Raw genomic sequence first — 26,797 nt, 5'->3', positions numbered from 1 at the left:
AGTCTCCTGTTATTCATTTTACCCACATATTCATTGAACCTTACGGTTATTAAAAAATAAAGCCTGAAACCTGACTTTCTTTGTTAAAAGCTTTTCAAAAAGTAGCAGATGTTCTTGATGATGCTATGGAAATGTTGCCTAGGCAGTAGGGCAACAAGATTGCTTTGTACTATGTATCTAGTAGCTCATTTTACAAAAACATATCATACAACTACACTTGTTAGAGGGTTGGTTTGTTTTTTTTTTTGCCAGTCGTGGGACTTGAACTCTGGGCCTGGGCACTGTCCCTCAGCTCTCCAGCTCAAGGCTAGCACTCTACCACTTGAGCCACAGTGCTACTTCCGGCTTTTTCTGCTTATGTGGTGCTGAGGAACCCAAACCAGGGCTTCATGCATGTAAGGCATTACCACTGAGCCACCTTCCCAGCCCACTTGGTAGAGTTTGGATGGACACTTTACCTAAGACCTCTCTGAGTGAAAAAGTATCTAAGTCAAGAAGAGATTGCTACTGACTCAAAGATTACCAACATTTTACTATTATGATTTATCATCCATTATGTAAAATGTTTGGGGCCAGAAGTGTTTCAGATTTGGGCTGGATTTTTTTTTATTAGTATAAAGGTGATGTACAGAAGGGATACAGTTTCATAAATCAGGTAATGAGTACACTTCTTTTTTAAACAATGTCACCCCTTCCCTTACTCTCCCAGTTTTTCCCTCCCATTCCTACCTGCAAGTTGTAGAGTTGATTTTCAACATAGTGTTTAATGAGTGCCACTGCTGCGTTTGTTCACCCTTTTTCCCTCCATTTCTGTGCCATCCACTCCTTACCTTCCCAAAGACTGATAAATGAAGAAACAAGATAAAAAGAAAGAAAAAAGGAAAAAACCCCTCTGTTTTCATGTCCTGGAGTTATTTTGATAAATACTATTTTTTTGGGGGAGGGTCCGGTCATGGGGCCTGAACTCTGGACCTGGGCGCTGTCCCTCAGCTCTTCAGCTCAAGGCTAGCGCTCTACCACTTGAGCCACAGCGCCACTTCTGGCTTTTTTCTTTTGCTTATGTGGTTCTGAGGAATTGAACCCAGGGCCTCAGGCATGCAAGGCAAGCGCTCTACCACTGAGCCACCTTCCCAGCCCTTGATAAATACTATTTTATATGATCCAATGCGCATAGGCATTGCATCTTTGTGTTCCTCTCCTAAGGGTATCCTTTGGTCTCACTATGTGTGAATGTCTAGAGTAGAATTTACCATATTCTGTTGTATATTAGATCTAGTGTCTGCAAGAGAGAAAACATGTGCTGTCTGTCTCTCTGAGCATGGCTTACCTTACTTAACATGATTCGTTCTAGATCCATCCATTTCCCTGCAAATGACATTATTCTTTTTAACGCCTGTGTGAAATTCAGTTGTGTATTGGTAGCACATTTTTTTGGATCCACTTATCTATTATAGGTTATCTGGGCTGTTGCCACAACTTGACTTTTGTGAATAGTGCAGCATGGATGTGCAAGTGTCTTTATGGTATTCTGGCTTGTGATGTTCTAGGTAGATGCCCAGGGGTTATATGGCTGGGTGATAGGGAAGATTTGTGTTTAGTCTTCTGAAGAACCTCCAGAATGCTGTCCTGAGTGGTTGTACTAGTTTACATTCTCACCAGCAGTGCTATGGGGTTCCTTTTTCCCCATGGGATGGATTTTTATTTTTTGCTTTTAGATTTTAAAATATTTGTATATATAATGAGATATGTTGGGGATGAGCCAGGTACAAGTCTAAACAAAAAATCATTGATGTTTTATATATACCATGAGCATATAGATTTTTTTTTGGGGGGGGGGGTCTGGTCGTGGGGCCTGAACTCTGGGCCTGGGCGCTGTCCCTCAGCTCTTCAGCTCAAGGCTAGTGCTCTACCACTTGAGCCACAGCGCCACTTCCAGCTTTTTTTTTTTTTTTTTTCTGCTTATGTGGTGCTGAGGAATCGACCCTGGGCCTCAAGCATGCAAGGCAAGTGCTCTACCACTGAGCCACCTTCCCAGCCCTGCATATAGATTTATATAATATTTTCAGTTTGCTTTCTTTTTATTTGGTATAAGGTGTGGAATTTTCCACTTGTGGCATTATTTCAGCACAGGAATTTTTGGATTTTGGAACATTCCAAATTTTCAATTTTTGGATTAGGGATGTCTCAACCTATACTCTTCAAAGCAGGTTTTAGTGCATAGAACTTTTGACAGTTTTTGAGACATAAGAAAGAGAATAATCAGTCAAGCTTTATGACTTACTGTGTTTTATTGGTGATTAGGTTGTGTCACTTGGTTCATTGGCTAAAAAAAACAAATCAAGCTGGGTGCCAGTGGCTCATGGCTGTAATCCTAGCTACTCAAGAGGCTGAGATCTGAGGATCACGGTTCAAAACCATCTCTGGCAGGAAAGTCCCTGAGACTCTTATCGCCAATTAACCACCAGAAAACCAAAAGTGACGCTGTGGCTCAAATGGTAGAATGCTCACCTTGAGCTGAAGAGCTCAGGCACAGTGCCCAGACCCAGAGTTCAAGCCCCACAACTGACAAAAAAAAAAAAAATCAGAAATGCTGGTAGAAAGCCAAGTTGTTCCAAGAACAAAATGACACTAATGATCTAGGAGCCAGTCACTCACACCTGTTATCCTAACTACTCAAGAGGGTGAGGCCCTAGGATCATGGTTCAAAGCCAGCCTGGACAGAAAAATCCAAGAGAATTTTTATCATAATCATAAAATCCAGAAGTGGAGATTTGGTTCACGTGGTAGAGCACCAACCTTGAGGGGAAAAATCTAGGAGACAGCGCCCAAGCCCTGAGTTCATGACCTCAGTACTGGTTCACATACACAAAAAATATCACACTAATGTTTGTCTAGAGCATACATTTTTATATTGTCATAGTGGAAGATGAGTAAATGAATCTAGGGTCAAAATAGGCAAATATAGGTAGAAAAATAGGGTCAAAATAGGCAAAATACAGGCAAAAATCTCAAAATGAAAGCAATACTTGTTAGCCATATGAAGGAAGGGAAGGCCTTTTATTGATTGTGGACATAGCATAGCTTACCAATACATTAAGTCATAAAGCATTTATTCTAATGTTCGGAAGTTGGCTGATGTAGGATTTGTTCCTTGTTCTCTCTTCCTCATTGGATCTGTGGGGTCTACTGAGGCATGTTCTTGTTGCTAAAGCTTTTGAGAAGTGAGAAAACATATGACTCTGTGTGTGTGTGTGTGTGTGTGTGTGTGTGTGTGTGTGTGTGTGTGTGTGTGTGTGTGTGTGTGTGTGTGTGTGTGTGTGTGTGTGTGTGTGTGTGTGTGTGTGTGTTTCTGTGTCTGTGTGTGATATTGGTGCTTAAACTTGGGGCCTCATACTCGTATTCTACCACTTGAGTCACTTTTTAAGTTTAGGATTTTTGTTAGTTAATTGGGTATAGAGTCTTATGGACTTTCCTGCCTAGACTGCTTGGACCTTTGAAATCCTTAGATCTCAGCCTCCTGAGTAACCAGGATTAGCATGAGCCACCTGCACCTTGTTAACACATGACATCTTAAAGCCTAGGCTTGAAACACAGGCACTTACTTTTGCTTCATTCTTGTGGCCACAATAAATCTCATGGCTGAAAAGAAAGTCAGTGGGAAGTAAGTAAATCCATTTAGTGCGAGGGACCAAAGAGTGGGTAAATATTGAGGATAGCTCCATAAATACAAATGTTTGAAATGGAAATGCATAAAAGAGAATATCAGGGGCTGGAAAGGTGGCTCAGTGGTAGAACGCTTGCCTTGCATGCCTGAGGCCCTGGGTTCGATTCCCCAGCACCACATAAGCAAAAAGAAAAAAGCTGGAAGTGGCGCTGTGGCTCAAGTGGTAGAGCACTAGCCTTGAGCTGAAGAGCTGAGGGACAGTGCCCAGGCCCAGAGTTCAGGTCCCACAACCGGAACCCTCCCCCCCCCCCCCCAAAAAAAAAAAAGAGAGAATATCATTCCAGAGTTCATATTCAAGTAAATAAGATTAGATAATTCAGTATAAAGAACAACTAGAAATGATATTAGTGCTTTCTCTGCTTTTTCAAGTCTCTAAATATCAGAAAGGTTGATAGATTTTTAAACACTAAACTACTTAGCAGTGTTACTGATACATAGTTCTGAATTCTCTTTTTGCCAAGGCAGAGGATTAAATGTTCTTTGGGCATGGCATTAATTGTACCAAGAGGGCTTGGAAGGTGGCTCAGTGGTAGAGCGCTTGCCTTGCATGCATGGCCCTGGGTTCCATTCCTCAGCACCACATAAGCAGAAAAAAAAAGCTGGAAGTGGTGCTGTGGCTCAAGTGGTAGAGCACTCACCTTGAGTTGAAGAGCTGAAGGACAGCGCCCAGACCTAGAGTTCAGGCCCCATGACTGGACCCAAAAACAAAAAACAAAACAAAAAAATTGTACCAAGATTATCTATGTGGAAAAATAAATGGAAAATAAATCTCAGTTAAAAAAAAAAAAAAAAAAAAAAGCCGGGCGCTGGTGGCTCACGCCTGTAATCCTAGCTACTCAGGAGGCTGAGATCTGAGGATCGCGCTTCAAAGCCAGCCCGGGCAGGAGAGACCGTGAGACTCCTATCTCCAATAAACTACCAGAAAACCAGAAGTGGCCCTGTAGCTCAAGTGGTAGAGCGCTCGCCTTGAGCTGAAGAGCTGAGGGACAGCGCCCAAGCCCAGAGTTCAAGCCCCATGACCTACAAAAAAAAAAAAAAAAGAACTGTTAGTAATTAATGTGTGGGCTGGGAAGGTGGTTTAGTGGAAGAGTGCTTGCCCCGCATGCATGAAGCCCTGACCAAAAAAAAAAAAGATTGAATTCAAACCCCAGAATGGTACCCCTCCCCTAAAAAAAAAATTGAGTTAAACTGAGTACTGTTGGTTTTACATCTATAATGCTAATTACTTAGAACGCTAATCATGGGAGGATCATGATTTGAGACAAGACTTTTTCAACCCATAGCTGGGTACAGTGGTATATGTCTGTCTTCCCAAGTTATGTATGAAGCTGAGGTCAAGATCTCAGTTCCAGGCCAGGCTGGACAGAAAAGTCCATGATACTGAATCTTCATGGAGAGAAACTGTATGCAGTGGTGTACACCTGTGATCTCAGCAACTATAGGAAACCTAAAGCAGGAGGATCACAGTCCAGGTGTGTACCCAGACAGGAAATGAGATCCTGTGCTTTTTTTTTTTTTTTTAAATGGTCATGAGGCTTGAACTCAGGGCCTGGGTGCTGTCCTTAAGGTTTTTTTGCTCAAGGCTAGCGTTCTACCACTTTGGTCCACAGTGCCATTTCTGGTTTTCTGGTGGTTAATTGGTGATAAGAATCTCATAGACTTTCCTGCCTGAGTAGGCTTCAGATCTCAGCCTCCTGAGTAGTTAGGATTATAGGTGTGAGCCACCAGAACCTGGCAAGACCCTATCTTTAAAAAAAAAAACAGGAAAGGGGCGGCTCGACGCTGTCCCCCAGTTCTTTTATTTGGGGGGGGGGGTCCAGTTGTGGGGCCTGAACTCTGGGCCTGGGCGCTGTCCCTCAGCTCTTCAGCTCAAGGCTAGCGCTCTACCACTTGAGCCACAGCGCCACTTCCAGCTTTTTTTTTTTTTTGCTTATGTGGTGCTGAGGAATCGAACCCAGGGCCTCATGCATGCAAGGCAAGTGCTCTACCACTGAGCCACCTTCCCAGCCCCTTTAAAAAAAACAAAAACAAAAAACCCACTATATAAAAATGGAATTGGTGGTGGGTGGTTCAGCAATAGAGTGCCAGTGAAGCAAATGTGAGGTCCTAAGTTCAAACACTAAAAAATTAACCTTTAAGCTTTTACATTTTTTTCAGATTTGTAGGTTTGATTTTTTTTTTTGTATGTGTTGTGGTTATTATTGTTGTAATGGGATATAAACCCAGAGTTTCACATGTGCTCAGCTTCTTCTTACCTCAGCCTCTAAGGAGGTTGATATGATGTACTTGTTTTGAGAATGATTTCTATTTTCTTTTTTTAAGCAAACTCTGCGTAACTTATTGAGCAAGTTTTCTCCTTCCTTTTCTGCTGAAATTAAACAATTAAATCAACAACATGAAAAATTATTTCACAAGTGGATGCTGCAGTTACAGTAAGTATTATTATCATTGCAAACCCTTCTAAAATAGAGAATAATATGTGTCTTTATGTGAAACCAAATAGTTTAATAAAGTTTTCTCTCAGTAGTAAACTTCAAAATTAACTGAGTAGATTTTCCCAAGTCTCTTTTTATAACTCTTCTCAGAAACTGTATAGTTTTGGTTTTGTAAAGATTAATACCAGGCTGGGAAGGTTGGCTCAGTGGTAGAGTGCTTGCCTTGCATGCACGAGGCCCTGAGTTCAATTCCTCAGCACCACATAAACAGAAAAAGCTGGAAGTGGCGCTGCGCCTCAAGTGGTAGAGTGCTAGCCTTGAGCTGAAGAGCTGAGGGACAGCCGAAGCCCAGAAGCCCCATGACTGACAAAAAAAATGAAAGAAAGAAAAAAGATTAATATGCCAGGCATTGGTGGCTCATGCCTATAATCCTAGGTACTTTGGAGACTGAGATATGGGGATCAAGGTTCAAAGCCAGCCTGAGAAGGCTCTTATCTCCAGATAGCCACCAGAAATTCATAAGAACTATGGCTTAAGTGATGTAGAATACCAGCCTTGATTGAAGAAATTAAGAGACAATCCAGACCCTGAGTTCAAGCCACAGTACTAACTCATGTATATGCATATGCATGCATGCACACATACATATACACACATACACACAAATTAATAAATATTACCAATTAGATTTTAATTCAGTTATCCACAGAGAAGTTTCTAAAATGAACTAATACATATTACTACATTACTTTTTTTTTTTTTTTTGCCAGTCGTGGCGCCTGAACTCTGGGCCTGAGTGCTTCCCTGAGCTCTTCAGCTCAAGGCTAGTGCTCTACAACTAGAGCCACAGTGCCACTTCCAGCTTTTTCTGCTTATATGGTGCTGAGGAATCTGACCCAGGGCCTCATGCATGCGAGGCAAGCACTCTACCACTGAGCCACCTTCCCAGCCCTATGTTACTTTTTTTAAACTCAGAACCTCCCACTTTCTGAGCTAGCAGTCTGCCTCTTGATGCCCCAGTCTAGGCATATTTACTTTCTCTTAATGTAATTTTATATGCATATACTTTGAGAATTCCATGAGATTTTTTTTCCTCTTGTAAACATTCTGCATTTTAAAATTGTTTATTAGAATATTCAATTTTATATCTTTGGAGGGTACCTCAGATTAAAATTTGTTTGCAAAAAGTGCCTGGAAGAGTGATTAAAATCAAATCACAGGCCAGGCACCCTCACACCTGTAATCCTAGCTACTTAAGAAGCTGAGATCTGAGGATTGTGGTTTGAAGCCAGCCTGGGCATAAACATCTAGGAGACTCTTTTATCTCCAGTAAACTTATCAGAAAAAGCTGGAAGTGGTGCTGTGGCTCAAGTGGTAGAGTGCTAGCCTTGAATAAAAGAAGTTCAGGAACAGTGGCAAGCCCTGAGTGCAAGCCCCAGGACTGGCAAAAGAAAAAAAATCAAATCATAATACTTTTTTACTTACATAAAAAAGGGCATAACATACGGAAATATTCTAGTGTACCCTAATATAAATATATCCTCACACTCACAGTTACAGAGACGAGTAAATAAGAATGCAAGTCCATGAACAGGAAATATAGAAATCAGTTATTTCAACTGATCTTGCTTTTATGTTGGTAGTATGCCCCAGGGTTATACTAGGAAGAGAGCAGTTATCTTTCCTGCAAGAACCTCAGCTTTTCTCATTAACTACCTAATGGATTTCAGATTTAAAGTTTGTGTGGCAGCTCTTTAATCCCAAATTCCATTCCCTAGTTTTCCATTTATTCCTTCTTCCAAATTGAATTGTTTTGACTTGCTTTGCTTCCCATTTTACATCTTAGAGTCAGCTACTTCAGTTTGGTTGCTAGCTTTCTGAATTCCTTTCCTCTTTTTGATACTTTACCTTGCCTAACCCCTTGTTCAGAGTTATCACTTTCCCATTTTTCTATTCCTAGACTATCCTATAGGTACAAAGGCTTCACAGAAATACCAATATCTGAACTTTGTAAACAGTCATGGAGTTGAGTTTAGCTTGGTGATCTCATCAATTTCTTGCCTTCTGTAGCTCTTTATTTTTAGTTTACTTGTTTATATATGTATTTATTTACTGTTGTCATTTTATGTGATAACTCTTATCATAACTCTAATCTCCACCCCAGACTTAGCAGTAGACATGAATGCCTAAGTATATGTTGAAATGTTTCAACATAGATAATTTAACATACATAAAGTCAAGTTCATTTAATACATTAATCACCTGACTCTATCTCTGAATTTCAGTCACCTCATTTATGTATTTGCCTATATCAGGAAACAGTTAACTGTTTTGTTTTGGTTTTTTGGTATACTGGGGTTATAATTCAGCACCTCTTGCTTCTTAGAAGTGCTCTACCATTTGAGCTACAACTTCAAGAAAAACTTTTGATATATCACATTTTTCTTCCCATCACTGAATTGGGAATCTTATTTTTGATTCTGAATTTAGTTTTCCTTCCTATCCATTCCTTAAAGCAGCCAAGGTGATCTTCCTACAAAGAATGTGCTTAGTGTAGTGGCTGTCGCCTGAAATCCTCACTAGTTGTGAGGTAGAGATTGGGGGAATCACAGTTCAAGGTAAAAAAAAAACTTACGGAGACTCCATTTCAGCTAATGGCTGGGTGTGGTGGTGAGTTCACACCAGCACTGGCATAAAGAGAACCTATTTTAAAAATAACTGATGCAGGGGCTGGGAAGGTGGCTCAGTGGTAGAGCGCTTGCCTTGCATGCCTGAGGCCTGGGTTCGATTCCCCAGCACCACATAAGCAAAAAGAAAAAAGCCGGAAGTGGCGCTATAGCTCAAGTGGTAGAGCTCTAGCCTTGAGCTGAAGAGCTGAGGGACAGCGCCCAGGCCCAGAGTTCAGGCCCCATGACCGGACCCAAAAAAAAAAATAATAATAAAAATAACGGATGCAGCTGTGTGTTGGTAGCTCATGCTTGTACTCAGGAGGCTGAAATCTTAGGTTCATGGTTCAAAGCCAGCCCAGACAGGAAAGGCCGTGAGACTCTTATCTCCAATTCCCTACCAGAAAACTGGAAGTGGTGGTGTGACTCAAGTGGTTGAGCACTTGCCTTGAGTTGAATAGCTGAAGGATAGCACGCAGGCCCAGAGTTCAGGCCCAGAGTTCAGGCCCCATGACGGACAAAAAAAAAAAAAAATCATGCTACTTTCCTACCGAAAACACTTTGGTTAACACCTTACTTGTTACTTTTTTTTTTTTTTTTTGCGGGGGGGGGGGGGGGGGGGGGAGTGGGGTGAGGAGGGGGGAGGGCGAGGTCCAGTCTACTTTGAGTCTGGGCACTGTCCCTCAGCTCTTCAGCTCAAGGCTAGCGCTCTCCCACTTGAGCCACAGCGCCACTTCCAGCTTTTTTCTTTTTGCTTATGTGCTGTTGAGGAATCGAACCCAGGGCCTCATGCATGCAAGGCAAGCGCTCTACAACTGAGCCACCTTCCCAGCCCTATCTTACTTTTAATGCTCATTATCCTTATAATAAAGGCCACTTAACATCTTAGTATGGTTTAATACCTTTCCAATTTATCAGTTTCAACCCTGCTTTACTTTTTTCAACCACATTAGTATCTTATCTCCAGGCATTTGAACTCAAAAGGTAATGAGAACTATAAATCTTCATATAGTTAATAAAATAGTGCCTTGGGAATCAGTAATTTAGTTATTTTAAATAGCTTCATTCTTTCTGTATTTTTCTTTTAAGGTCTCCTTTCTATATCTTTATAAACTCAAAGAAATTGGTTGATAATAAAATTGGTAATAAGTTTTAATACAAATACTGTGTTTCTTAACAGCCTTGGGTTCAACATTGTGCTTTATGGTTTGGGTTCTAAGAGAGATTTACTAGAAAAATTTCGAACTACTGTGCTGCAAAATTCCATTCATATTGTCATCAATGGCTTCTTTCCTGGAATCGGTGTGAAATCAGTAAGTTCCAAAAATGTTAAAGGAAGTAACATTATATTCTTGGCCTTCTATATCCTAAAGGACAAGATTATGGGGTTTGCAATTTTATCATACTTTTATGTCACTTTGGTACTTTAAAAATCATAAAAGTATAAATAATAGCCTGTAGTTCTACAGTACAATTTTGGTGGATCATTTTTATTTAAATGCTCTTATTTCTTCTTCATCATTTGAGAATTAATTTAAAGCTTTTGGATGATAGTTTAGTCAATACAGTATTCTGTTTTTCGTGTCATTAGTATTTATCTTGAATTCTTTGATAAATTCATAATTTTCTAATGTTTTCCATTGTTAATAATTTTTGTTTTTGTTGCCCCCTTACATTATCTTTACTCTTTTGTTATTCTTCCCTGCTTCCTTGGACCCCCCCCCCCCAATGAAATCTGATTAAGTATCCAGAATAATTTTAAGTGATTTTTTTCAAACTTTATAATCTTCAATTTATAATCTTTAATTTTCTATAAAAAAGATTGATTTTCTGGTTGTATATATCCTATTTACAGAATAAATTATGATTGATTTGGTATTTGTGCTTTGATGATGTAGATCCTGAATTCTATAACACAGGAAGTCCTCAATCATATGGGCACCTTCCGAAGTGTACTGGATCAGCTAGACTGGATAACAAACAGATTTAAAGAAGGTAATATAAAATAGGTGATCTGTAGTTTCATAGTGGAGTTAAACATTCTTCTATGTAATTGTGTAACTATATATGAAGATCTGGATTGTTTTAATATGAACACTTAAATCAGTGCTGATTTAGATTTCTCTAAAATGTTTTTTACTTTTTTTTGTTTGTTTTTAATGGCTTTTTTTTAAATTGTGAAAATACCGTACAGAGAGGTTACAATTTCATGGTGTTTTTTACTTTTTTATGAACTTGTTCTGTGAATGTCACTTAACCAAAAGTGTTTCTTCTATTCTCTTAAGATTCAGAATTGTTTTTGAGTTTTGTTCTGTCACTTTGAAGTATCTCTAGTTGATTGGTATATCGTTATCTGAAGTTTTATGTTTAATATTTTTGTAAAACTTTGTCATTTCTAGGATTGAGGTGTTGCTCAGTGATAGAGCATTTACTTACCATGTTCAAGGCTCTAGGTTTGGTCCCCAGCACCACAAGAAAAAAAAATTGAACAAAGCATTCTGTGTCTCTGTTGTGAGTAAATAGCACTGTATTGAGATAATTTATATACTGTACTAAGATCTGTAGAATAGAAAAACAAAGATAGGTGTGGTTTTTTGGGAGTTATTTTTTTGGTGTGAATATTTTAGTTATGTAACTGTTTCAAAATATTAGAAACGAGCCAGGTGATGGCAGCTCACACCTATAATCCTACCTCTTCAAGAGGTTGAGATCATAGAATTGAGACTCAGTGCCAGTTTAGGTAGATAAATCCCTGAGACTCTTACCTTTAATTAACCAGTAAAAAGTCAGAAGTTGAGGCATGGCTCAAGGGTGTCAGAAATGAGCCAGAAAGCTGGTGGAGAGTATAAGAATCAGGTGAGTTCAAGCCCCAGTACCAAAAAAAATTCAAAAGAAAAAAATTTAAAATGAGATTAGTCAGGCTCTGAAAATCATAGTAGTTGTCACTTAATTCTTAAGAATTAAAAGGACAAAGCTGGGTGCTGGTGGCTCATACCTGTAATCCTAGCCACATAGAGGCTGAGATCTGAGGATCATTGTTCAAAGCTAGCTGATGCAAGAAAGTCTGTGAGACTCTTATCTCCAATTAACCACCAAAAAACCCCCCAGAAATGGGCCTTTGGCTCAAAAGTGGCAGAGCACTGGCTTTGAGCAAAAGAGCTCAGGGATAGTGCCCAGGTCCCAAGTTCAAGCCTCATAGCTGACAATGAAAAAGAAAGAGTTAAAATGACTAATTGATATTGAGTTCATGGATAAATTTCATGGATAAGTTTCGTTTTAGTCTAACAGTGTAGTTCTAGTTCTATTTTCATAGCACTTTTGTTTATCTTGCCAATAATGAATTTTCCCTTCCCTTTTATTTTTCTTATCTGAAAAAGTTTTATTCCAAATTTCTTCCTGTCAGGCTCATTTTACTTACAGTTTTCATAGATGCTGAAAATTTACATTCATAATCATAGCTACTCAGGAGGCTGAGATCTGCAGCTTACAGTTCAAAGCCATTCCGGGTAGGAAAGTCCATGAAACTCTTATCTCCATGTAAGCACCAAAATAAGTCAGGAAGTGGAGCTGTGGCTTAAATAGCAGAGCCAGTCCCTGAGCTTTTAGCAAAAAAAAACTCAGGGACTGCACCAAGGCCCTGAGTTCAAGCCCCAGGACCAGTGCCACAAGCATATACACACATACACATACACATACATGCTTAGACCAACTAGACACATTTGAAAATAAGGATAAAAATTCTGTGCAGTGGATCCTTAGTATTCAAGGGGATCTCCCATGGGTTCCAATGCACACATATGTTCAAGTTTCTTATATAAAACAGCACATTTGCATATTGCCAATATAGATCCTCCAGTATACTTTAAGTCATCTCTAGATTACTTGTATTATCTAAAATATTGTAAATGTAAATTGCATAGATAGTTATACTGAACTTACAGAATACAGTTAAACCTGCTTTATTGGCCAAATTGTTATATGCGATTTAACCATTGTATTTTTTTTAAAAGATGGTCAAAAAATAATAGTGAGGTAAAAAGAAAAGTTTCTTGAACAAAAATTTTGTTCCATTTATTTTATTTTTTATTTTTGTGGATCATGGAGTCTGAATTCAGGGCCTGGGCACTGTCCTTGAGGTTTTTTTTTTTGCTCAAGGCTAGTGCTCTATCACTTTGAGCCACAACTTCACTTCCAGTTCTCTGGTGGTTAATTGGAGATGAGTCTCATGGCCTTTCCTGCCTCAGCTGGTTTTGAACAGTGATTCTCAGATCCCACCCGCTAAAGTAGCTAAGATTACAGGATGAGCCACTAGCACCTAGCCAAAACAAAAAATCTAAATTCCCACTTGTGCATTATGCAGCTCAGTTGATGCAGAGATGGATGGCCTCAGTCAGTGCTGTGTATGATCTGCAAAGTGTTTGCTTGCCCTTTTGTGAAACTATATCTCCCAAAATACGAATGGTATCCCAAAAGCAAGGTAAAAGTTAATGTGCATGATTGAAGTGATAAACTGAGACTTGTTGAAAGTCAGCATGTTTTTTTTTTGTTTGTTTGTTTTTTGTTTTTGTTGGTCATGGGGCTTGAACTCTGGGCTTGGGCGCCGTCCTTGTGCTCTTCAGCTCAAGGCGAGCACTCTACCACTTGAGCCACAGCACCACTTCCAGTTTTCTAGCGGTTTATTGGAGATAAGAGTCTCAGGAACTTTCCTGCCCTGGCTGGCTTTGAACCTCGATCTTCAGATCTCAGCCTCCTGAGTAGCTAGGATTATAGGCGTGAGCCACTGGCGCCTGGCTGAAAGTCAGCATGTTTTTAGAGGAAGTTGGGTTGCAATATGGGAAAAATGAATCAAGCATCTACAGCTCAGCATTGATTCAATGCATCCTGAGTATTCCTGATTTATCCCAGATGAAAGTCTCCTTGGATCTAAGGATACTAAGGCTGTAATACATTGGCACGAGCATGTCTATACATGTACAATTTTTCATCTAACAGTTCTGCTTATTTGAAACAGGGAGGTAAAGAGGGCCAAGTGTATTTTAAAATATACTCACTAACACTTATGTGTAACCTCTCCCGACCAGTGTTTTTGTCATTATGGCCATCCTGTGTGGACATGACAGAGAGCACAAAAATTTGAGTGTACACATTGCCTGCTGGAGTCACACAAGGAAGCGTTTGATGTTGTTTCAACTCTTCCACTGCAATCCAAATGTCTTTTTTGCAGTCTCTACAGTGTCTCATTTTTTACATTTGTTATTTGGTGATGTTTGGATTTTAATATAGCTCCCAATCATATGTGAAACACACCAGTGTTCCTAAACACAAGGAAGCTATTAGGTGCCTTTGAGAAAAAAATTAGCCTGTGTTATATAAAGTTCCTTTGGTTATTCCTTTGAGTTAGAGGATCATCAATGTTTACTAAAATAAAAGTGTAGCTGGGCATCATGGCAGCATATGCCTATAAGCCCAGCACTTGGAAGATGAAGGCAGGAGGATTCATTCAGTTTGAAGTCATCCTGGACTAACAACAACAACAAAAATAAACAAATAAATAAATAAAAGGAGAGGCACCTTTAAACAGAACCATAATACAGTTACTTATTGATTGGTTGCTAAAAATACTGTGAGCACAGCTCACAGGATGCTAACCCTGTATTTGTTTTCTAAAAACAATATTCACTAATTTTGCTTGTTCTTAGAACAAGAGTAAAATATGTATTGCCCCGAAACCCCAAATTAACCATTTATACAAACATTTCTTAAAAGTTTATAGCATAAACAAAGTCTGTTTAGTTTGTTTCAGTTCTTTCAGCCCCTTCCTTCCTTCCTTCCTTCCTTCTTCCTTCCTTCCTTCCTTCCTTCCTTCCTTCCTTCCTTCCTTCCTTCCTTCCTTCCTTCCTTCCTTCCTTCCTTCCTTCCTTCCTTCCTTCCCTTCCTTTCTTCCTTTCTTTCCTTTCTTCCTTCCTTTTCTTTCTTTCATTCTTCGGGTCCTTGGGCTTGAACTTAAGGCCTAGGCTCTGTACCTGAGCTTTTATGTTCAAGGCTCACACTCTACCACTTGAGTTACAGCTGCACTTCTTGCTGCTTTGGTAGTTAATTGAAGATAATAGTCCATCAACTTTTCTGCCTGGGCTGGCTTTGATCTCAGTCTCCTGAGTAGCTAGGATTACAAGCATGAGCCACTGGTGCCTAGCTTTCAGCCTTATTTTAAAAGTCAATTGCTAGAATATGTTGCTCCCTATAATAATTTTGTCTTAATTTTCTGGGCTGTTTGTTGGGTTTATAACATCTGTTTTAATATCAAAATGTTGTCCCACTTGCAAAATAACAAAAACTAATTTTTATCCTTTTACCACAGATCTTGTAAGACAGCCAAGAAAGATTGCTTATACTATTGTTAAAATAGATACTTGAGTCACTGAGTCAGTGTCATTGATAAGGGATCTGGAATTTTTCTCAGACTGTTGTCACTATATAGTTTTTTGTTTGTTTTTGTCATGCTAGGTATTGAACCTAGCATGGCAGGCAAGTGATCTACCACTATGCTGTATTTTCAGATCCTATTGTCTGTGTTGTTTTTCCTGTTCTGTCCACCTCCAATGGAAGAGAATTTACTTACTCTCTGAAAGGATTGCCTTTCAACTGTCTCCTGAGAGACTTAAGAATACTTGGTTTTTAAACATGCATAGAAGAAAATTCACCTGATTCTGCTACCCTCCATACTATTTTCCTTTTTTCCTCAGAATTTAGGATTTTTTTTTTTTTTTTTTTGTCAGTTGTGAGGCCAGAACTCTAAGCCTGGGTACTGTCCCTCACCTCAGCTCTTCAGCTCAAGGCAAGTGCTTTACCACTTGAGCCACAGCTCCACTTCTGGCTTTTTCTGCTTATGTGGTGCTGAAGAATCGAACCCTGGGCTTCATGAATGCAAAGCAAGCACTCTACCACTGAGCCACCTTCCCAGCCCCAAATTAGGAGTTTTTTAAAAAACATTTCCACCTATTTTTTACTGTGTATTTCTTCATATACCTGAAGTGTGTGCTGTTGATTACTTGTAATTTCTTCCTACTAATAAGCTCATTGACCGTGGCTCATTTAATCTATAGTGGTTTTGACAGCTCTATCCACTATCCTTTCATCGTTAACTTCTATATTTAGTTCCCTGAATTTTCTGATGCTTTAAGCAGTCAATACCATACTTTTTTCTTGTCTCCTTTGGCTTTTGTGATAATCAGGTGTGTGTGTATGTGTGTGTGTGTTTTTTTTTTTTTTTTTGTCGGTCGTGGGGCTTGCACTCTGGGCCTGGGCACTGTCCCTCAGCTCTTCAGCTCAAGGCGAGCGCTCTACCACTTGAGGTACAGCGCCACTTCCGGTTTTCTGGTGGTTTATTGGAGATAGGAGTCTCACGGTCTCTCCTGCCCGGGCTGGCTTTGAACCGTGATCCTCAGATCTCAGCCTCCTGAGTAGCTAGGATTACAGGCGTGAGCCACCAGCGCCCGGCATGTGTGTGTTTTTTAATGAGTCTCTCATTGTTTAATGAAAAATTTTGATCAGTTGTGGGGCTTGAACTCTGGGCCTGGGCGCTGTCCCTGAGCTCTTCAGCTTAAGACGAGTACTCTGCCACTTGAGCCACAGCACACTTTTGGTTTCCTGGTGGTCAATTGGAAATAGAAGTCTCATGGACTGCCCTGCCTGGGCTGACTTTCAACTTTAATCCTCAGATCTCAGCCTCCTGAGTAGTTAGTGTTACATGCATGAGCCACTGGCAGCCATCAAAAAATTTTCCCCCAGTTCTGGGGCTTGAACTCAGGGCCTGGGCACTGTCTTTGAGCTTCTTTTTTTTGCTCAAGGCTAGCACTCTACCACTTGAACCACAGCACCACTTCCAGCTTTTTCTGTTTATGTGGTACTGAGGAATCGAACCCAGGGCTTCATGCATGCTAGGCAAGCACTCTACCACTGAGCCACCTTCCCAGCCCTTAATGGAAGCTCTTCATGGTGTCCTTCCTACCTTACAATGCAACATGCACCAGTTCATGTCTCATTTATTATATGTGTCTTGTTTATTAAGACTGCTTGTTTTTTAGAATCTGGTTTAAGCACTAACCATAATGTCTTACCTACTTTATGAGTAAATGACATATATCTTCTAATAGATTGCATACCTCTAAGCATTTTTTTTTTTCTAAAAATGGGATCGCATAATACTGCTCAGCTGACCTCAAACTCCTGGGCTCAAGTGATTCTCTGGCTTCAGCCTCTAGAGTAGCTAGGAGTGCATGTATTTGCAACCACACTTGGCTAGCTATCATTATTTTGTCCTATATTACTTGTCTTTGTTTTGCCACTACCAAGGCTTGGACTCAAGGGTCTCGTGTTTACTCAGCTTGTTACAGCTGGTTCTTTTCCTCTTCAGTCACACCTTCAGCTCAGCTTTCTACTGGTTAACTGGAGATGAATTCTCTCAGACTTTTCTGCCTGCGTTGTTTTTGGAACCATGATTCCCCAGGTTTCAGCCTCTTCAGTAGCTTGGATACCAGGGATGAGTCACCAGTCCCAGCTTACTTTGATATTTAATACCTAGGTAATTCATGTGGTAAGGACTTTACAGATATTTACTAAAACTAAATATTGGATTCATGTTCCTTTCAGATCCTTCTTTAGAACTCTTCCTTCTTATCCACAATTTGGATAGCCAAATGTTGAGAGGAGACAGTAGCCAGCAAATTATCGGGCAGTTGTCATCTTTGCACAACATACACCTTATAGCATCTATTGATCACCTCAATGCTCCTCTCAGTAAGTTCAATATTACTGGGTTTTTGTTTGTTGTTTGTTTGTTTTGAAAGAGACCTTTTTAATGGTTTTTCAGTATACTTTTCCCTCTATCAGATGTTTAAACATATGGTATGCCAAAAATTCAATTTGATGTAAAAAGTAATTCTTGAGCCCGGGTATCAGTGGCTCACACCTGTAATCCTAGCTACTTAGGAGGCTGAGATCTGAGGATCTTGGTTCAAAGCCAGCTCAGGTAGGAAAGTCCCCATGAGATTGTTAGCTCTAATTAACCACTAGAAAACAGGAAGTGGCACTGTGGCTCAAGTGGTAGAGCACTTACCTTGAGCTGAAGAGCGCAGGGACAGTGCCCAGGCCCAGAATTCAGGCGCCACCACTGACAAAAAAAGAAAAAAAGTAATTCTTGAAAATAAGGCTTCAGGGGCTGGGAAGGTGGCTCAGTGGTAGAGCGCTTGCCTTGCATGCTTGAGGCTCTGGGTTCGATTCCTCAGCACCACATAAGGAAAAAGAAAAAAAAGCCGGAAGTGGTGCTGTGGCTCAAGTGGTAGAGTGCTAGCCTTGAGCTGAATAGCTGAGGGACAGCGCCCAGGCCCAGAGTTCAGGCCCCATGACCGGACCAAAAGAAAGAAAAGAAAAGAAGGCTTCATATACTAATAAAGCATATTTTGCACCTGAAGGAGACCACATGTTATTTTATTTCTTTCGTTCTTCTCTTTGTATTATAACATTTATTTTATAAACTTCATCCACAAACCTTATGATAATTGTATAAAATAAAATGTTACATCATTCTTTAAAAGAATGCCATGATAGATAGTATAGATACCTTAATTTGTACATAATGTACAAATAAAAGTTCAGATTTTGATTGACAGTGCAAGCAGATTGTGAGTTACTGATTTGGATAGCAAGGGATAAAAATGACAATGTTTAGGATGTTTTTTATCTTTTTCTAATGTGGTTCTGAGGATTAAACCAGGGATTCATCTTTTAAAATTTGATATTTTCTCAGTCTTTTCTGAAAGGAAATCTAGTAACATGACAGTATGAAAATAATTTTTAATTGTTTTTGTTGATCATATACCATAGTGTGGGATCATGCAAAGCAGAGTCTTTATAATTGGCTGTGGTACGAAACTACTACATACAGTCCTTATAGTGAAGAAACTTCCTATGAGAATTCTCTTCTGGTTAAGCAGTCTGGATCTCTACCACTTAGTTCTCTGATTCATGTCTTACGGAGCCTTACTCCTAATGCAAGGTAAGAATGAAAGCCATAGTTATTTTTGAAAAACTATGCACTTGAGGACTATGGGTATAGTTCAATGGTATAGGATTACCTAGGATGTAAGCATAAAGCCCTAGGTTTAATTCCCAACTCACACACAAAAAAATACAGTATATTTAAAGAGCAATGAGGCAAGATGGCAAAATACTTTTTCAGGGGCAGTACTGGAGTTTGAACTTAGAGCCTCATGCTTGCTAGGTAGGCACTCTACCATTTGAATCATACCCCCATTCTTGCAAAATACTTTCTACATTTAAATTCATCCCTTTTGCTCCAAACACATAGCATAATAGAAAATACGTATAAGACAAAAATTAAAAGCCGAGGGCTGGGAAGGTGGCTCAGTGGTAGAGCGCTTGCCTTGCATGCCTGAGGCCTGGGTTCAATTCCTCAGCACCACATAAGCAAAAAGAAAAAAGCTGGAAGTGGCGCTGTGGCTCAAGTGGTAGAGCGCTAGCCTTGAGCTGAAGAGCTGAGGGACAGCGCCCAGGCCCAGAGTTCAGGCCCCATGACCGGACCCAAAAAAAAAGCCTGCTCCAAAAATATCAACATTTCTGTGGTCCCAGGCACTTGGGAGGCATAGGTAGAATGATTATAGTCCAGGGTCAGCCACTTTAGGCAAAATGTATGAGACCATATTTGATAGATAACTTAAAGCAAAAAGAGCTAAAAGATGTGGCTTAATAGGTAAAAGACCTGCCTAGGAAATATGAGACACTTAAGTTTAAAACCCATTATAACCAAATGTGTGTACACACAAACATACATATACTGACTCACTTGAATGTAACAGAATCATGAATCAGTGAACAGAGTTGAAGCCATACCCCAACTACATTCTGGGTCATGAAGCAGCATTGTAACTAGAAATTCAGTTTGTGTGGGGTGACTGGTGTGTGACTAACATTTTTGGACAAACAGCATTTTTGGAACAGATGGTAGATAGAGCAGGATAATCATGTAAAGCAATATTGTGTACTATGCAAATTCCGTATTATTATGAATAAAGGTTAAAAAGTATGTGGAAATGAAAAATATATAATCAGGATACCACTATCCCGAATGAAATCTAATAACATGACAGTATCATTATTTTCATGAGGATGGGGGGGATACATAAGGACCTTTAGGTATATATATACAAATACATACACACATATATACATAACATCATATATCTTATTATATGCAATGTATAATACAACATTTTTTAATTTAGCAATTTCTGTTCTGTGTCTATTTTTTCCTTTTGAAATATTTACAGATTTGCAAGATGCTACTTTACAGGGAAGTCTCATGAATTTTTTCACTAACTACTGCTCACAGTATTTCACACAACCACCATATACTATCAAAACCAAGTAATTCATCCAGGTGTAGTGGCTTAATTTTATAATCCCAGCACTCAGGAGGCTTAGACAGGAAGATTGAGTGTTTACAGCCAGCCTAGACTACATAGCAAGATCCTAGCTTAAAAAAATAAATCCAGGGGCTGGGAAGGTGGCTTAATGGTAGAGTGCTTGCCTTATGCCTGAGGCCCTGGGTTCAATTCCTCAGCACCACATAAGCAGAAAAAGCCAGCAGTGGTGCTGTAGCTCAAGTAGTAGAGCACTAGCCTTGAGATGAAGAGCTGAGGGACAGTGCCCAGGCCCAGAGTTCAGGCCCCACGACAAAAAAAAAAAGAGAAAAAAAGAAAAAAATCTTAATCAAGCTAGGCATCCGTGGCTCATGTAATCCTAGCTACTCAGGAGGCTGAGATCTGAGGATCATGGTTCAAAGCCAGCTTGGGCAGGAAATTCTGAGTCTCTTATCTCCAACAAACCACTCAGAAAACTGGAAGTGGCGCTGTGGCTCAAGTGGTAGAGTACTAGCCTTGCTTGAGCTGAAGAGCCGAGGGACAGCGCCCAGCCCAGTTCATGCCCCACAACAACACACACACACACACACACACACACACACACACAAAATCTTAATCAAAAGTGGGGCACTGGTGGTTCTCACCTGTAATCCTAGCTATTTAGGAGGCTGAGATCCAAAGCCTGGGCAGGAAAGTGTGTAAGACTCTTAACTCCAATAAACTAGGAAAAAAAAAAAGCTGGAAGTGAAGCTGTGGCTCAACTGGTAGAGTGCTAGCCTTGAGGGGGGGGGGAAATGCAGCAACTCAGGAATGGTACCAAGGCCCTAGGTTCAAGCCCTAGGACCAGCAAAAAATGAAAAAATAAATCAGCACAGAGATCAATAGCATTACTGAATACAAAGCAGTCATTCAGATTAAAGTAATTGTTCTGTGGATCATCATTAAATACAGCCTGCCCAGAATGCATAAGGCAGAGTGAAAATATGGAGGTTTAATATTTTTGGCTTTTGTGTGTGTGTGTGTGCGTGAGACGTCCTGCTGTGTGATCTGTGCTAGCCGCAAGCTCACAAGTAGTCAGTGTAACTGTGTTGTCTCAGCATCCATCTGTTTTGCTGGGATTCTACCCATATGCCACTAGGCCCAGAATCCACGAACTTGTGAGGGAATCTTATAGTCCTTCTAGCCTTGTTATTCAAATTGATTCCTTCTCCAGCACCAGATACTACAAACAGTATTAAAGCCAGTATTTTAAGCCATCTAAATTGAAAAATAACATAAAACCAGAGGGAAATGTTTGTAATACATCTTACACATCTATTAAAACTCATGAAGTAAGTTTTTAAAGAAACAGTAAAAATTTGTGAGTGAAAAGGTAAGGTCTGAAATGGTCTAACAGTAAATGTGGGATTTTTTTCTTTTTGGTACTAGCACTGAGACTTGACCATAGAACCTCACTCTTGCTTAGCTTTTTTGCTGAAGGCTGGTGCCATTTGAGCCACATATCCACTTGTAGCTTTTCACTAGGTAATTGGAAATAAAAGAAAATTTATCTGCTTGGGCAGGCTTTGAACTGTAATCAATCAGATCTCAGCCTCCTGAATAACTAGGATTACTGGCATGAGCCACCAATACCTAGCAAGTATTTGTTTTTGTTTTGTTTTTTTGCCAGTCCTGGAGCACTCAGACCTAGGCACTGTCCCTGAGCTTCTTTTGCTCAAGGCTAGTATTCTACCACCTGAGCCACAGTGCCACTCTGCCTTTTTTGTTTATATGGTACTGAGGAATCAAACCCAGGACTTCATGAATGCTAGGCACACATTCTACCACTAAGCCACATTCCCAGGCCACCCAGCAAGTGTTTGATTATGTATTTCTACACTGTCTCATTCCACAAAGATTTTTTATAGCAGTATATACAATAGGGTCTCAATATCATAGTATTAGTGGTTGTTGTAAGAATGAGATTTTCCTTTTTAGACATTATTGCGTTATCCAAATTTTCTATAAAGAATGACTAATTTGGGCTGGAAAGGTGGCTCAGTGGTAGAGCACTTGCCTTGCATGCTCGAAGCCCTGGATTCGATTCCTCAGCATCACATAAGCAAAAAGAAAAAAGCTGGAAGTGGCACTGTGGCTCAAGTGATAAGAGTGCTAGCCTTGAGCTGAAGGGCTGAGGGACAGCGCCTAGGCCCAGAGTTCAGGCCCCACGACCGGACTCCTCCCCGCCCCCCCCCCAAAAAAAATGACTAATTTGCAGTCAGGGGAAAAAACCCAACCAGCCACAAATACTCCTTTATAAGTAGTCAAAGATAGTGTGTTCCTTGGAGAAAGGAACAGACCACATATAGACATTCTTCGTGCATTTTATTATTACCTATTTTCTCTTGATGTTAAACTTTCTTGATTTGAATTCCTGTTTGTTTTTTTGTTTCCTTAGGGGGATTTTCAGGCTACTAATAAAGTATCAGCTGGATAACCAGGATAACCCTTCCTACATTGGTATCCAACATTTATGATATTAAGTTGTGTGAATTGTTTTTACATCCCCTCCCCTCACATTCCTTTTTCTGAAATTGAATGAGCACTGCAGTTTCTCACAGCAAACTCCAAGGTGGTGTATCTGCCACAGAGCACATTTTAAAGCAGAAATACAGCCTAATTTTGATACACTGCTGGACATGTTGTTTGCCAATAGGAATTGAAGGACAAACCCACTTTTATAATTTCCTGTGCTGTCAGGCTTTTTATGTTTCATTTGGGTGGGAAAAATATGTTTGTGCCTGGAGGGTTATGCAATCCTTGGTCACAATTGACTATCTTCAGCAATCTGTCCTCTTTAAAAGCTGTAAACCACAATGTGTGATACCTGGGTTTTCTCTCTAGTTTTACTTCTAGAATTTTTTGTGTTGGTTTTTTAATCAACACTTACTTATGGCTTTAGTGTAATATGCCAGCAATACCTTTGTTCTGTGCTCTTTGACATATGGGTATGGCTGGTTAAAAATGGTGACTTATATTGACATTTCTTTGGAATTCTCCAGGACTTCCTTTTCAAGATTTTTACCAGCAGTGTCGAGAAGCATTCCTTGTTAATAGTGATCTGACACTCCGCGCTCAACTAACTGAATTTAGGGACCACAAACTTATAAGAACAAAGAAGGTAAGAATGCATTATATGCCAAGAATAGTTTATATTATTTATTAAGCACAAAAATACATTTGACTCAGTGAGACTTGAATATGAAACTGAGGTTCCATGATGGGTCACAAGGATCCAGTTAGTGAATATGCCACTGGAGGTTTTTAGGAAGAGACGAGTCCTGCTTCTGAGAAGAGCAAAATACTCCTTATAAATCCCAGCTGGGTGCTGGTGCCTCATGCTTGTAATCCTAGTTTGTAATCTAAAGGTTTGAGGCTCGAAGCCAGACCAGGCAGGAAAGTCTGTGAGACTCTTATCTCCAGTTAAAAGCAAAAAGCTAGAAGTAGAGGTGTGAGTCAACTGATAAAAACCCTAGCCTTGAGTGAAAAGGCCAGGTGAGACATGAGACCCTGAGTTCAAGCCCCAGGATCAGCATGCATGCATGCAAACACATCACACAGAAAAGCATTGTAGTTCAAAGTATGGGGGGGAACAGTGAGTCACACCTGTGTCTAAAAAAAAAAAATGAACAAAGAAATCAAGTGTCAGAGTTAGAATAGAGCAGGAGTTCAAAGGATCTAAAGCATAGTGAAAATAAATGACCTCTGTACCTACCTTCTTAGTTTTTTCTGCTATGAAGTGGCTTAACTATAGCTCACTTTAAAAATGCATATGCCTCTGTACCCTTTGCTTTGTATATTTAAGACATTTATTTAAAACACTGCATCAAAGAAATTAAGGATTCAAACACTTTGCTTACAAAGACTGAATGTTCTTTTATTTTTTAGGGAACAGATGGAGTAGAGTATTTATTTATTCCTGTTGACAATGCAACATTGACTGACTTCTTGGAGAAGGAAGAGGAGGAGGCTTGAGGCTGCCCTTTCACTCCTGAACCTTCCATAGGTTTTTGTACCAGCTGCCACTCCTAGTCAAGTGTGGGTTTACCCCCAACATTCTTTTATCAGCTTATAAGATTTAGTATTTCGAGAGGTGCAGTCATCAGTTAGAACATATAAGTAGACAGACTGGTGCACCATCTCTAATACTATGCAGTGGTCCTCAAGTTGGAAAAAAAATGTGCCTTTCATCCATTACCTCTCTGGAGACTTCTTGCTGCGATGAACAGTGTGCTCAGGGACTATTTGGAACTGGATGTTTTTGAATTCTTTTATACTAGAGATACTATTCCTAATTTTCTGAGGGCCTTTTAACACTCTGGGGCTGATTGATTACAAGTATGCTTGTTCTAGAATGTGGAAGTACAAAGACAGGAATTTTATTAAGTGTGCTCTATGTATTGGAACTGGTGAGTGAATTAAGCACCATCTCTGTTTCTGAAAGAAAAGGTAGATGGAAAAGCAGTAGGTGATCTTGCTTGGTCCTTTTGGATTTAGGCTCCACACTTGAGGTGGGAGAGTGGGAGAAGTACAAGGAGTATACAGGGTGTACACCCAATCCCGAAAGCACATGGACCAGAGTCACGGTATGGTTAACTGTCCAGGGACCTTGGCTTTCATGATGGAAGTGAGAAGCCAGGCTACAGACAATAATCCTAAATTGCATTTTAGTAATTGCTTTCAGAACAGAAAATAAAAACGTCATTATTGTAAATGGACATTCCTCTCTTTTAAATTACATGCAGATGGGTAGCATAGTAATGGCTGACTGGAAAAATTTTGATTTCGTTATTAAGTGGCCACAAAAATGACTGAAAGATATTTCCGTTTTGCTCTTAAGGTGACTATTTCAAGTCTTCTAAATAGGTGAGCCCCTTAGAAAAGAAAAAAAAACACAGGCTGAATTTGGCCATTGTGTCAGCTTATAGTCTGCACATACACTTACACTTGGATATGAAATTGGTCAAAATGTCACTAGTAAAATCTTATGACATCAGTTTTTCTCGTTATTTATATGATTTTTAGAAAGTTTTTGGTAGTGCCAAGACACTCAAGGTGAATTTCCTTCCCATTACCTGGCCATTAGTCAGCTCTGATAGCAGATTTCTAAGTATTCTGCTGGAGAGAAGTCTATGCACATGTAATTATATTTGTCCCTCTCATTTTAAAAACACAAAGGTAACATGAAACTGGCTGAGTTGTACCTTTTTGCTTAGTAAATCTAGTTTATAACTTAAATATATAAAACCTCTGGTGATATGCAAATGTCTGCATTTCCCTTAAATATTTACTTTTTAAAATAATTTTTGTCTATTTGCAAGCAGTATGTTTCAATAGACTAGTATTTTAAAATAAAAAGCCAATTTGAATAGAACCAATTTTTAAATTTATTATATATATATATATATATATATATATATATATATATATATATATATATATATATATTGGTGCTATTCCTGGGGCTGGAACTCGGCCTGGGCACTGTCCCTGAGCTTTTTTTTGCTCAAGATAAGCACTCTTATCACTGGAGCCACAGCCCCACCTCTGACATTTTAGTGATTAGGTGGAGATAAGGGTCTCACAGACTTTCCTGCTTAGGCTGGCTTTGAACCACAAACCTTAGATTTCAGTCTTTTGAGCAGCTAGCTAGAATGGCCCAGGTCGTTTTTGTTTTTAACCAAAAATACCTTCAAATGCTTCAAAAGAAATTTCATCTGGTGATGTCTGTGGCAGAATTACTGTACTTCAAACTACCCCTCCCAATTCTGGGGCTCCTAAACTCAGGGCCTAGGGACTGTCCCTGAGCCTTGAGCCTTTTTGTGCCCAAGGCTAGTGTTCTACCATCTAAGCCACACTCCTACTGGCTTTTTGAGTAGTTTATTGGACATAAGAGCTTCATGGATCTTCCTAACCAGGCTGGCTTCTAACCACAATCCTTAGATCTCAGCGTCCTGAGTAGCATGAGCCACTACTACCTGGCTTATAATTTTTGGTTGTTTGAAGCCAGTACCAGGGTTTGAATTCAGGGCCTTGGCAATTGCTCAAGCTAACACTATTTCACCCATGCTTCCAGCCTGACTTTTTGTTATTTTGGAAATGGAGTAGTGGACTTTTCTGCCCAGGCTTGACTTTGAACCACTATCTTCCAGATTAGCTAGGATTCCAGATATGAACTAACCCCCATCCCTACTCCCAGGCTTAGAATTACCAATAGTCTTCATTAACTTGTGTCAATAATATTGTTCTTTCTGGTTGGGCAGTTTTATGTCTTGACTTCTAAAACTAACTTCTTTTGTAGTGCCAACTTGCTTCTGACAATATTAAATGGATCTGAGGTGGGAATATATCTTAGTGATAAAAGCACTTGTCTCGTTGGTACAAGGCCCTGAGTTAAATCCTCAACATCACAAAAACAAGAAAGTTACAGCAATAAGCTGAGCCTGTAATTCTAGCTACTCAGGAGGCTGAGATCTGAAAATCAAGGTTCAAAGC

The 26,797-nt window shown here is 39.8% G+C and overlaps 1 protein-coding gene across 3 annotated transcripts in view; it reads left to right on the top strand.

Moving 5' to 3' along the window:
• The window catches only part of Orc2 (origin recognition complex subunit 2), a 51,813-nt gene extending 26,275 nt beyond the window's left edge, over positions 1-25,538 (top strand). For all 3 annotated transcript variants that reach the window (XM_042666974.1, XM_042666976.1, XM_042666975.1), the window contains exons 11-18: positions 6,047-6,156; positions 10,006-10,138; positions 10,724-10,820; positions 17,475-17,621; positions 18,708-18,879; positions 22,701-22,762; positions 23,305-23,423; positions 24,191-25,538. In XM_042666974.1, the coding sequence (XP_042522908.1) occupies positions 6,047-6,156; positions 10,006-10,138; positions 10,724-10,820; positions 17,475-17,621; positions 18,708-18,879; positions 22,701-22,762; positions 23,305-23,423; positions 24,191-24,277 (927 nt within the window). In that variant the 3' untranslated portion in view covers positions 24,278-25,538. The remainder of the gene's footprint in view (positions 1-6,046; positions 6,157-10,005; positions 10,139-10,723; positions 10,821-17,474; positions 17,622-18,707; positions 18,880-22,700; positions 22,763-23,304; positions 23,424-24,190) is intronic.
• The last annotated feature ends 1,259 nt before the right edge of the window (positions 25,539-26,797 follow it).

Source organism: Dipodomys spectabilis, unplaced genomic scaffold (assembly GCF_019054845.1).
Source record: "Dipodomys spectabilis isolate Male_0828 unplaced genomic scaffold, ASM1905484v1 ptg000373l, whole genome shotgun sequence".
In the NCBI taxonomy this organism is placed as follows: domain Eukaryota; kingdom Metazoa; phylum Chordata; class Mammalia; order Rodentia; family Heteromyidae; genus Dipodomys; species Dipodomys spectabilis.
This window is presented reverse-complemented; position numbering and strand designations above follow the sequence as displayed.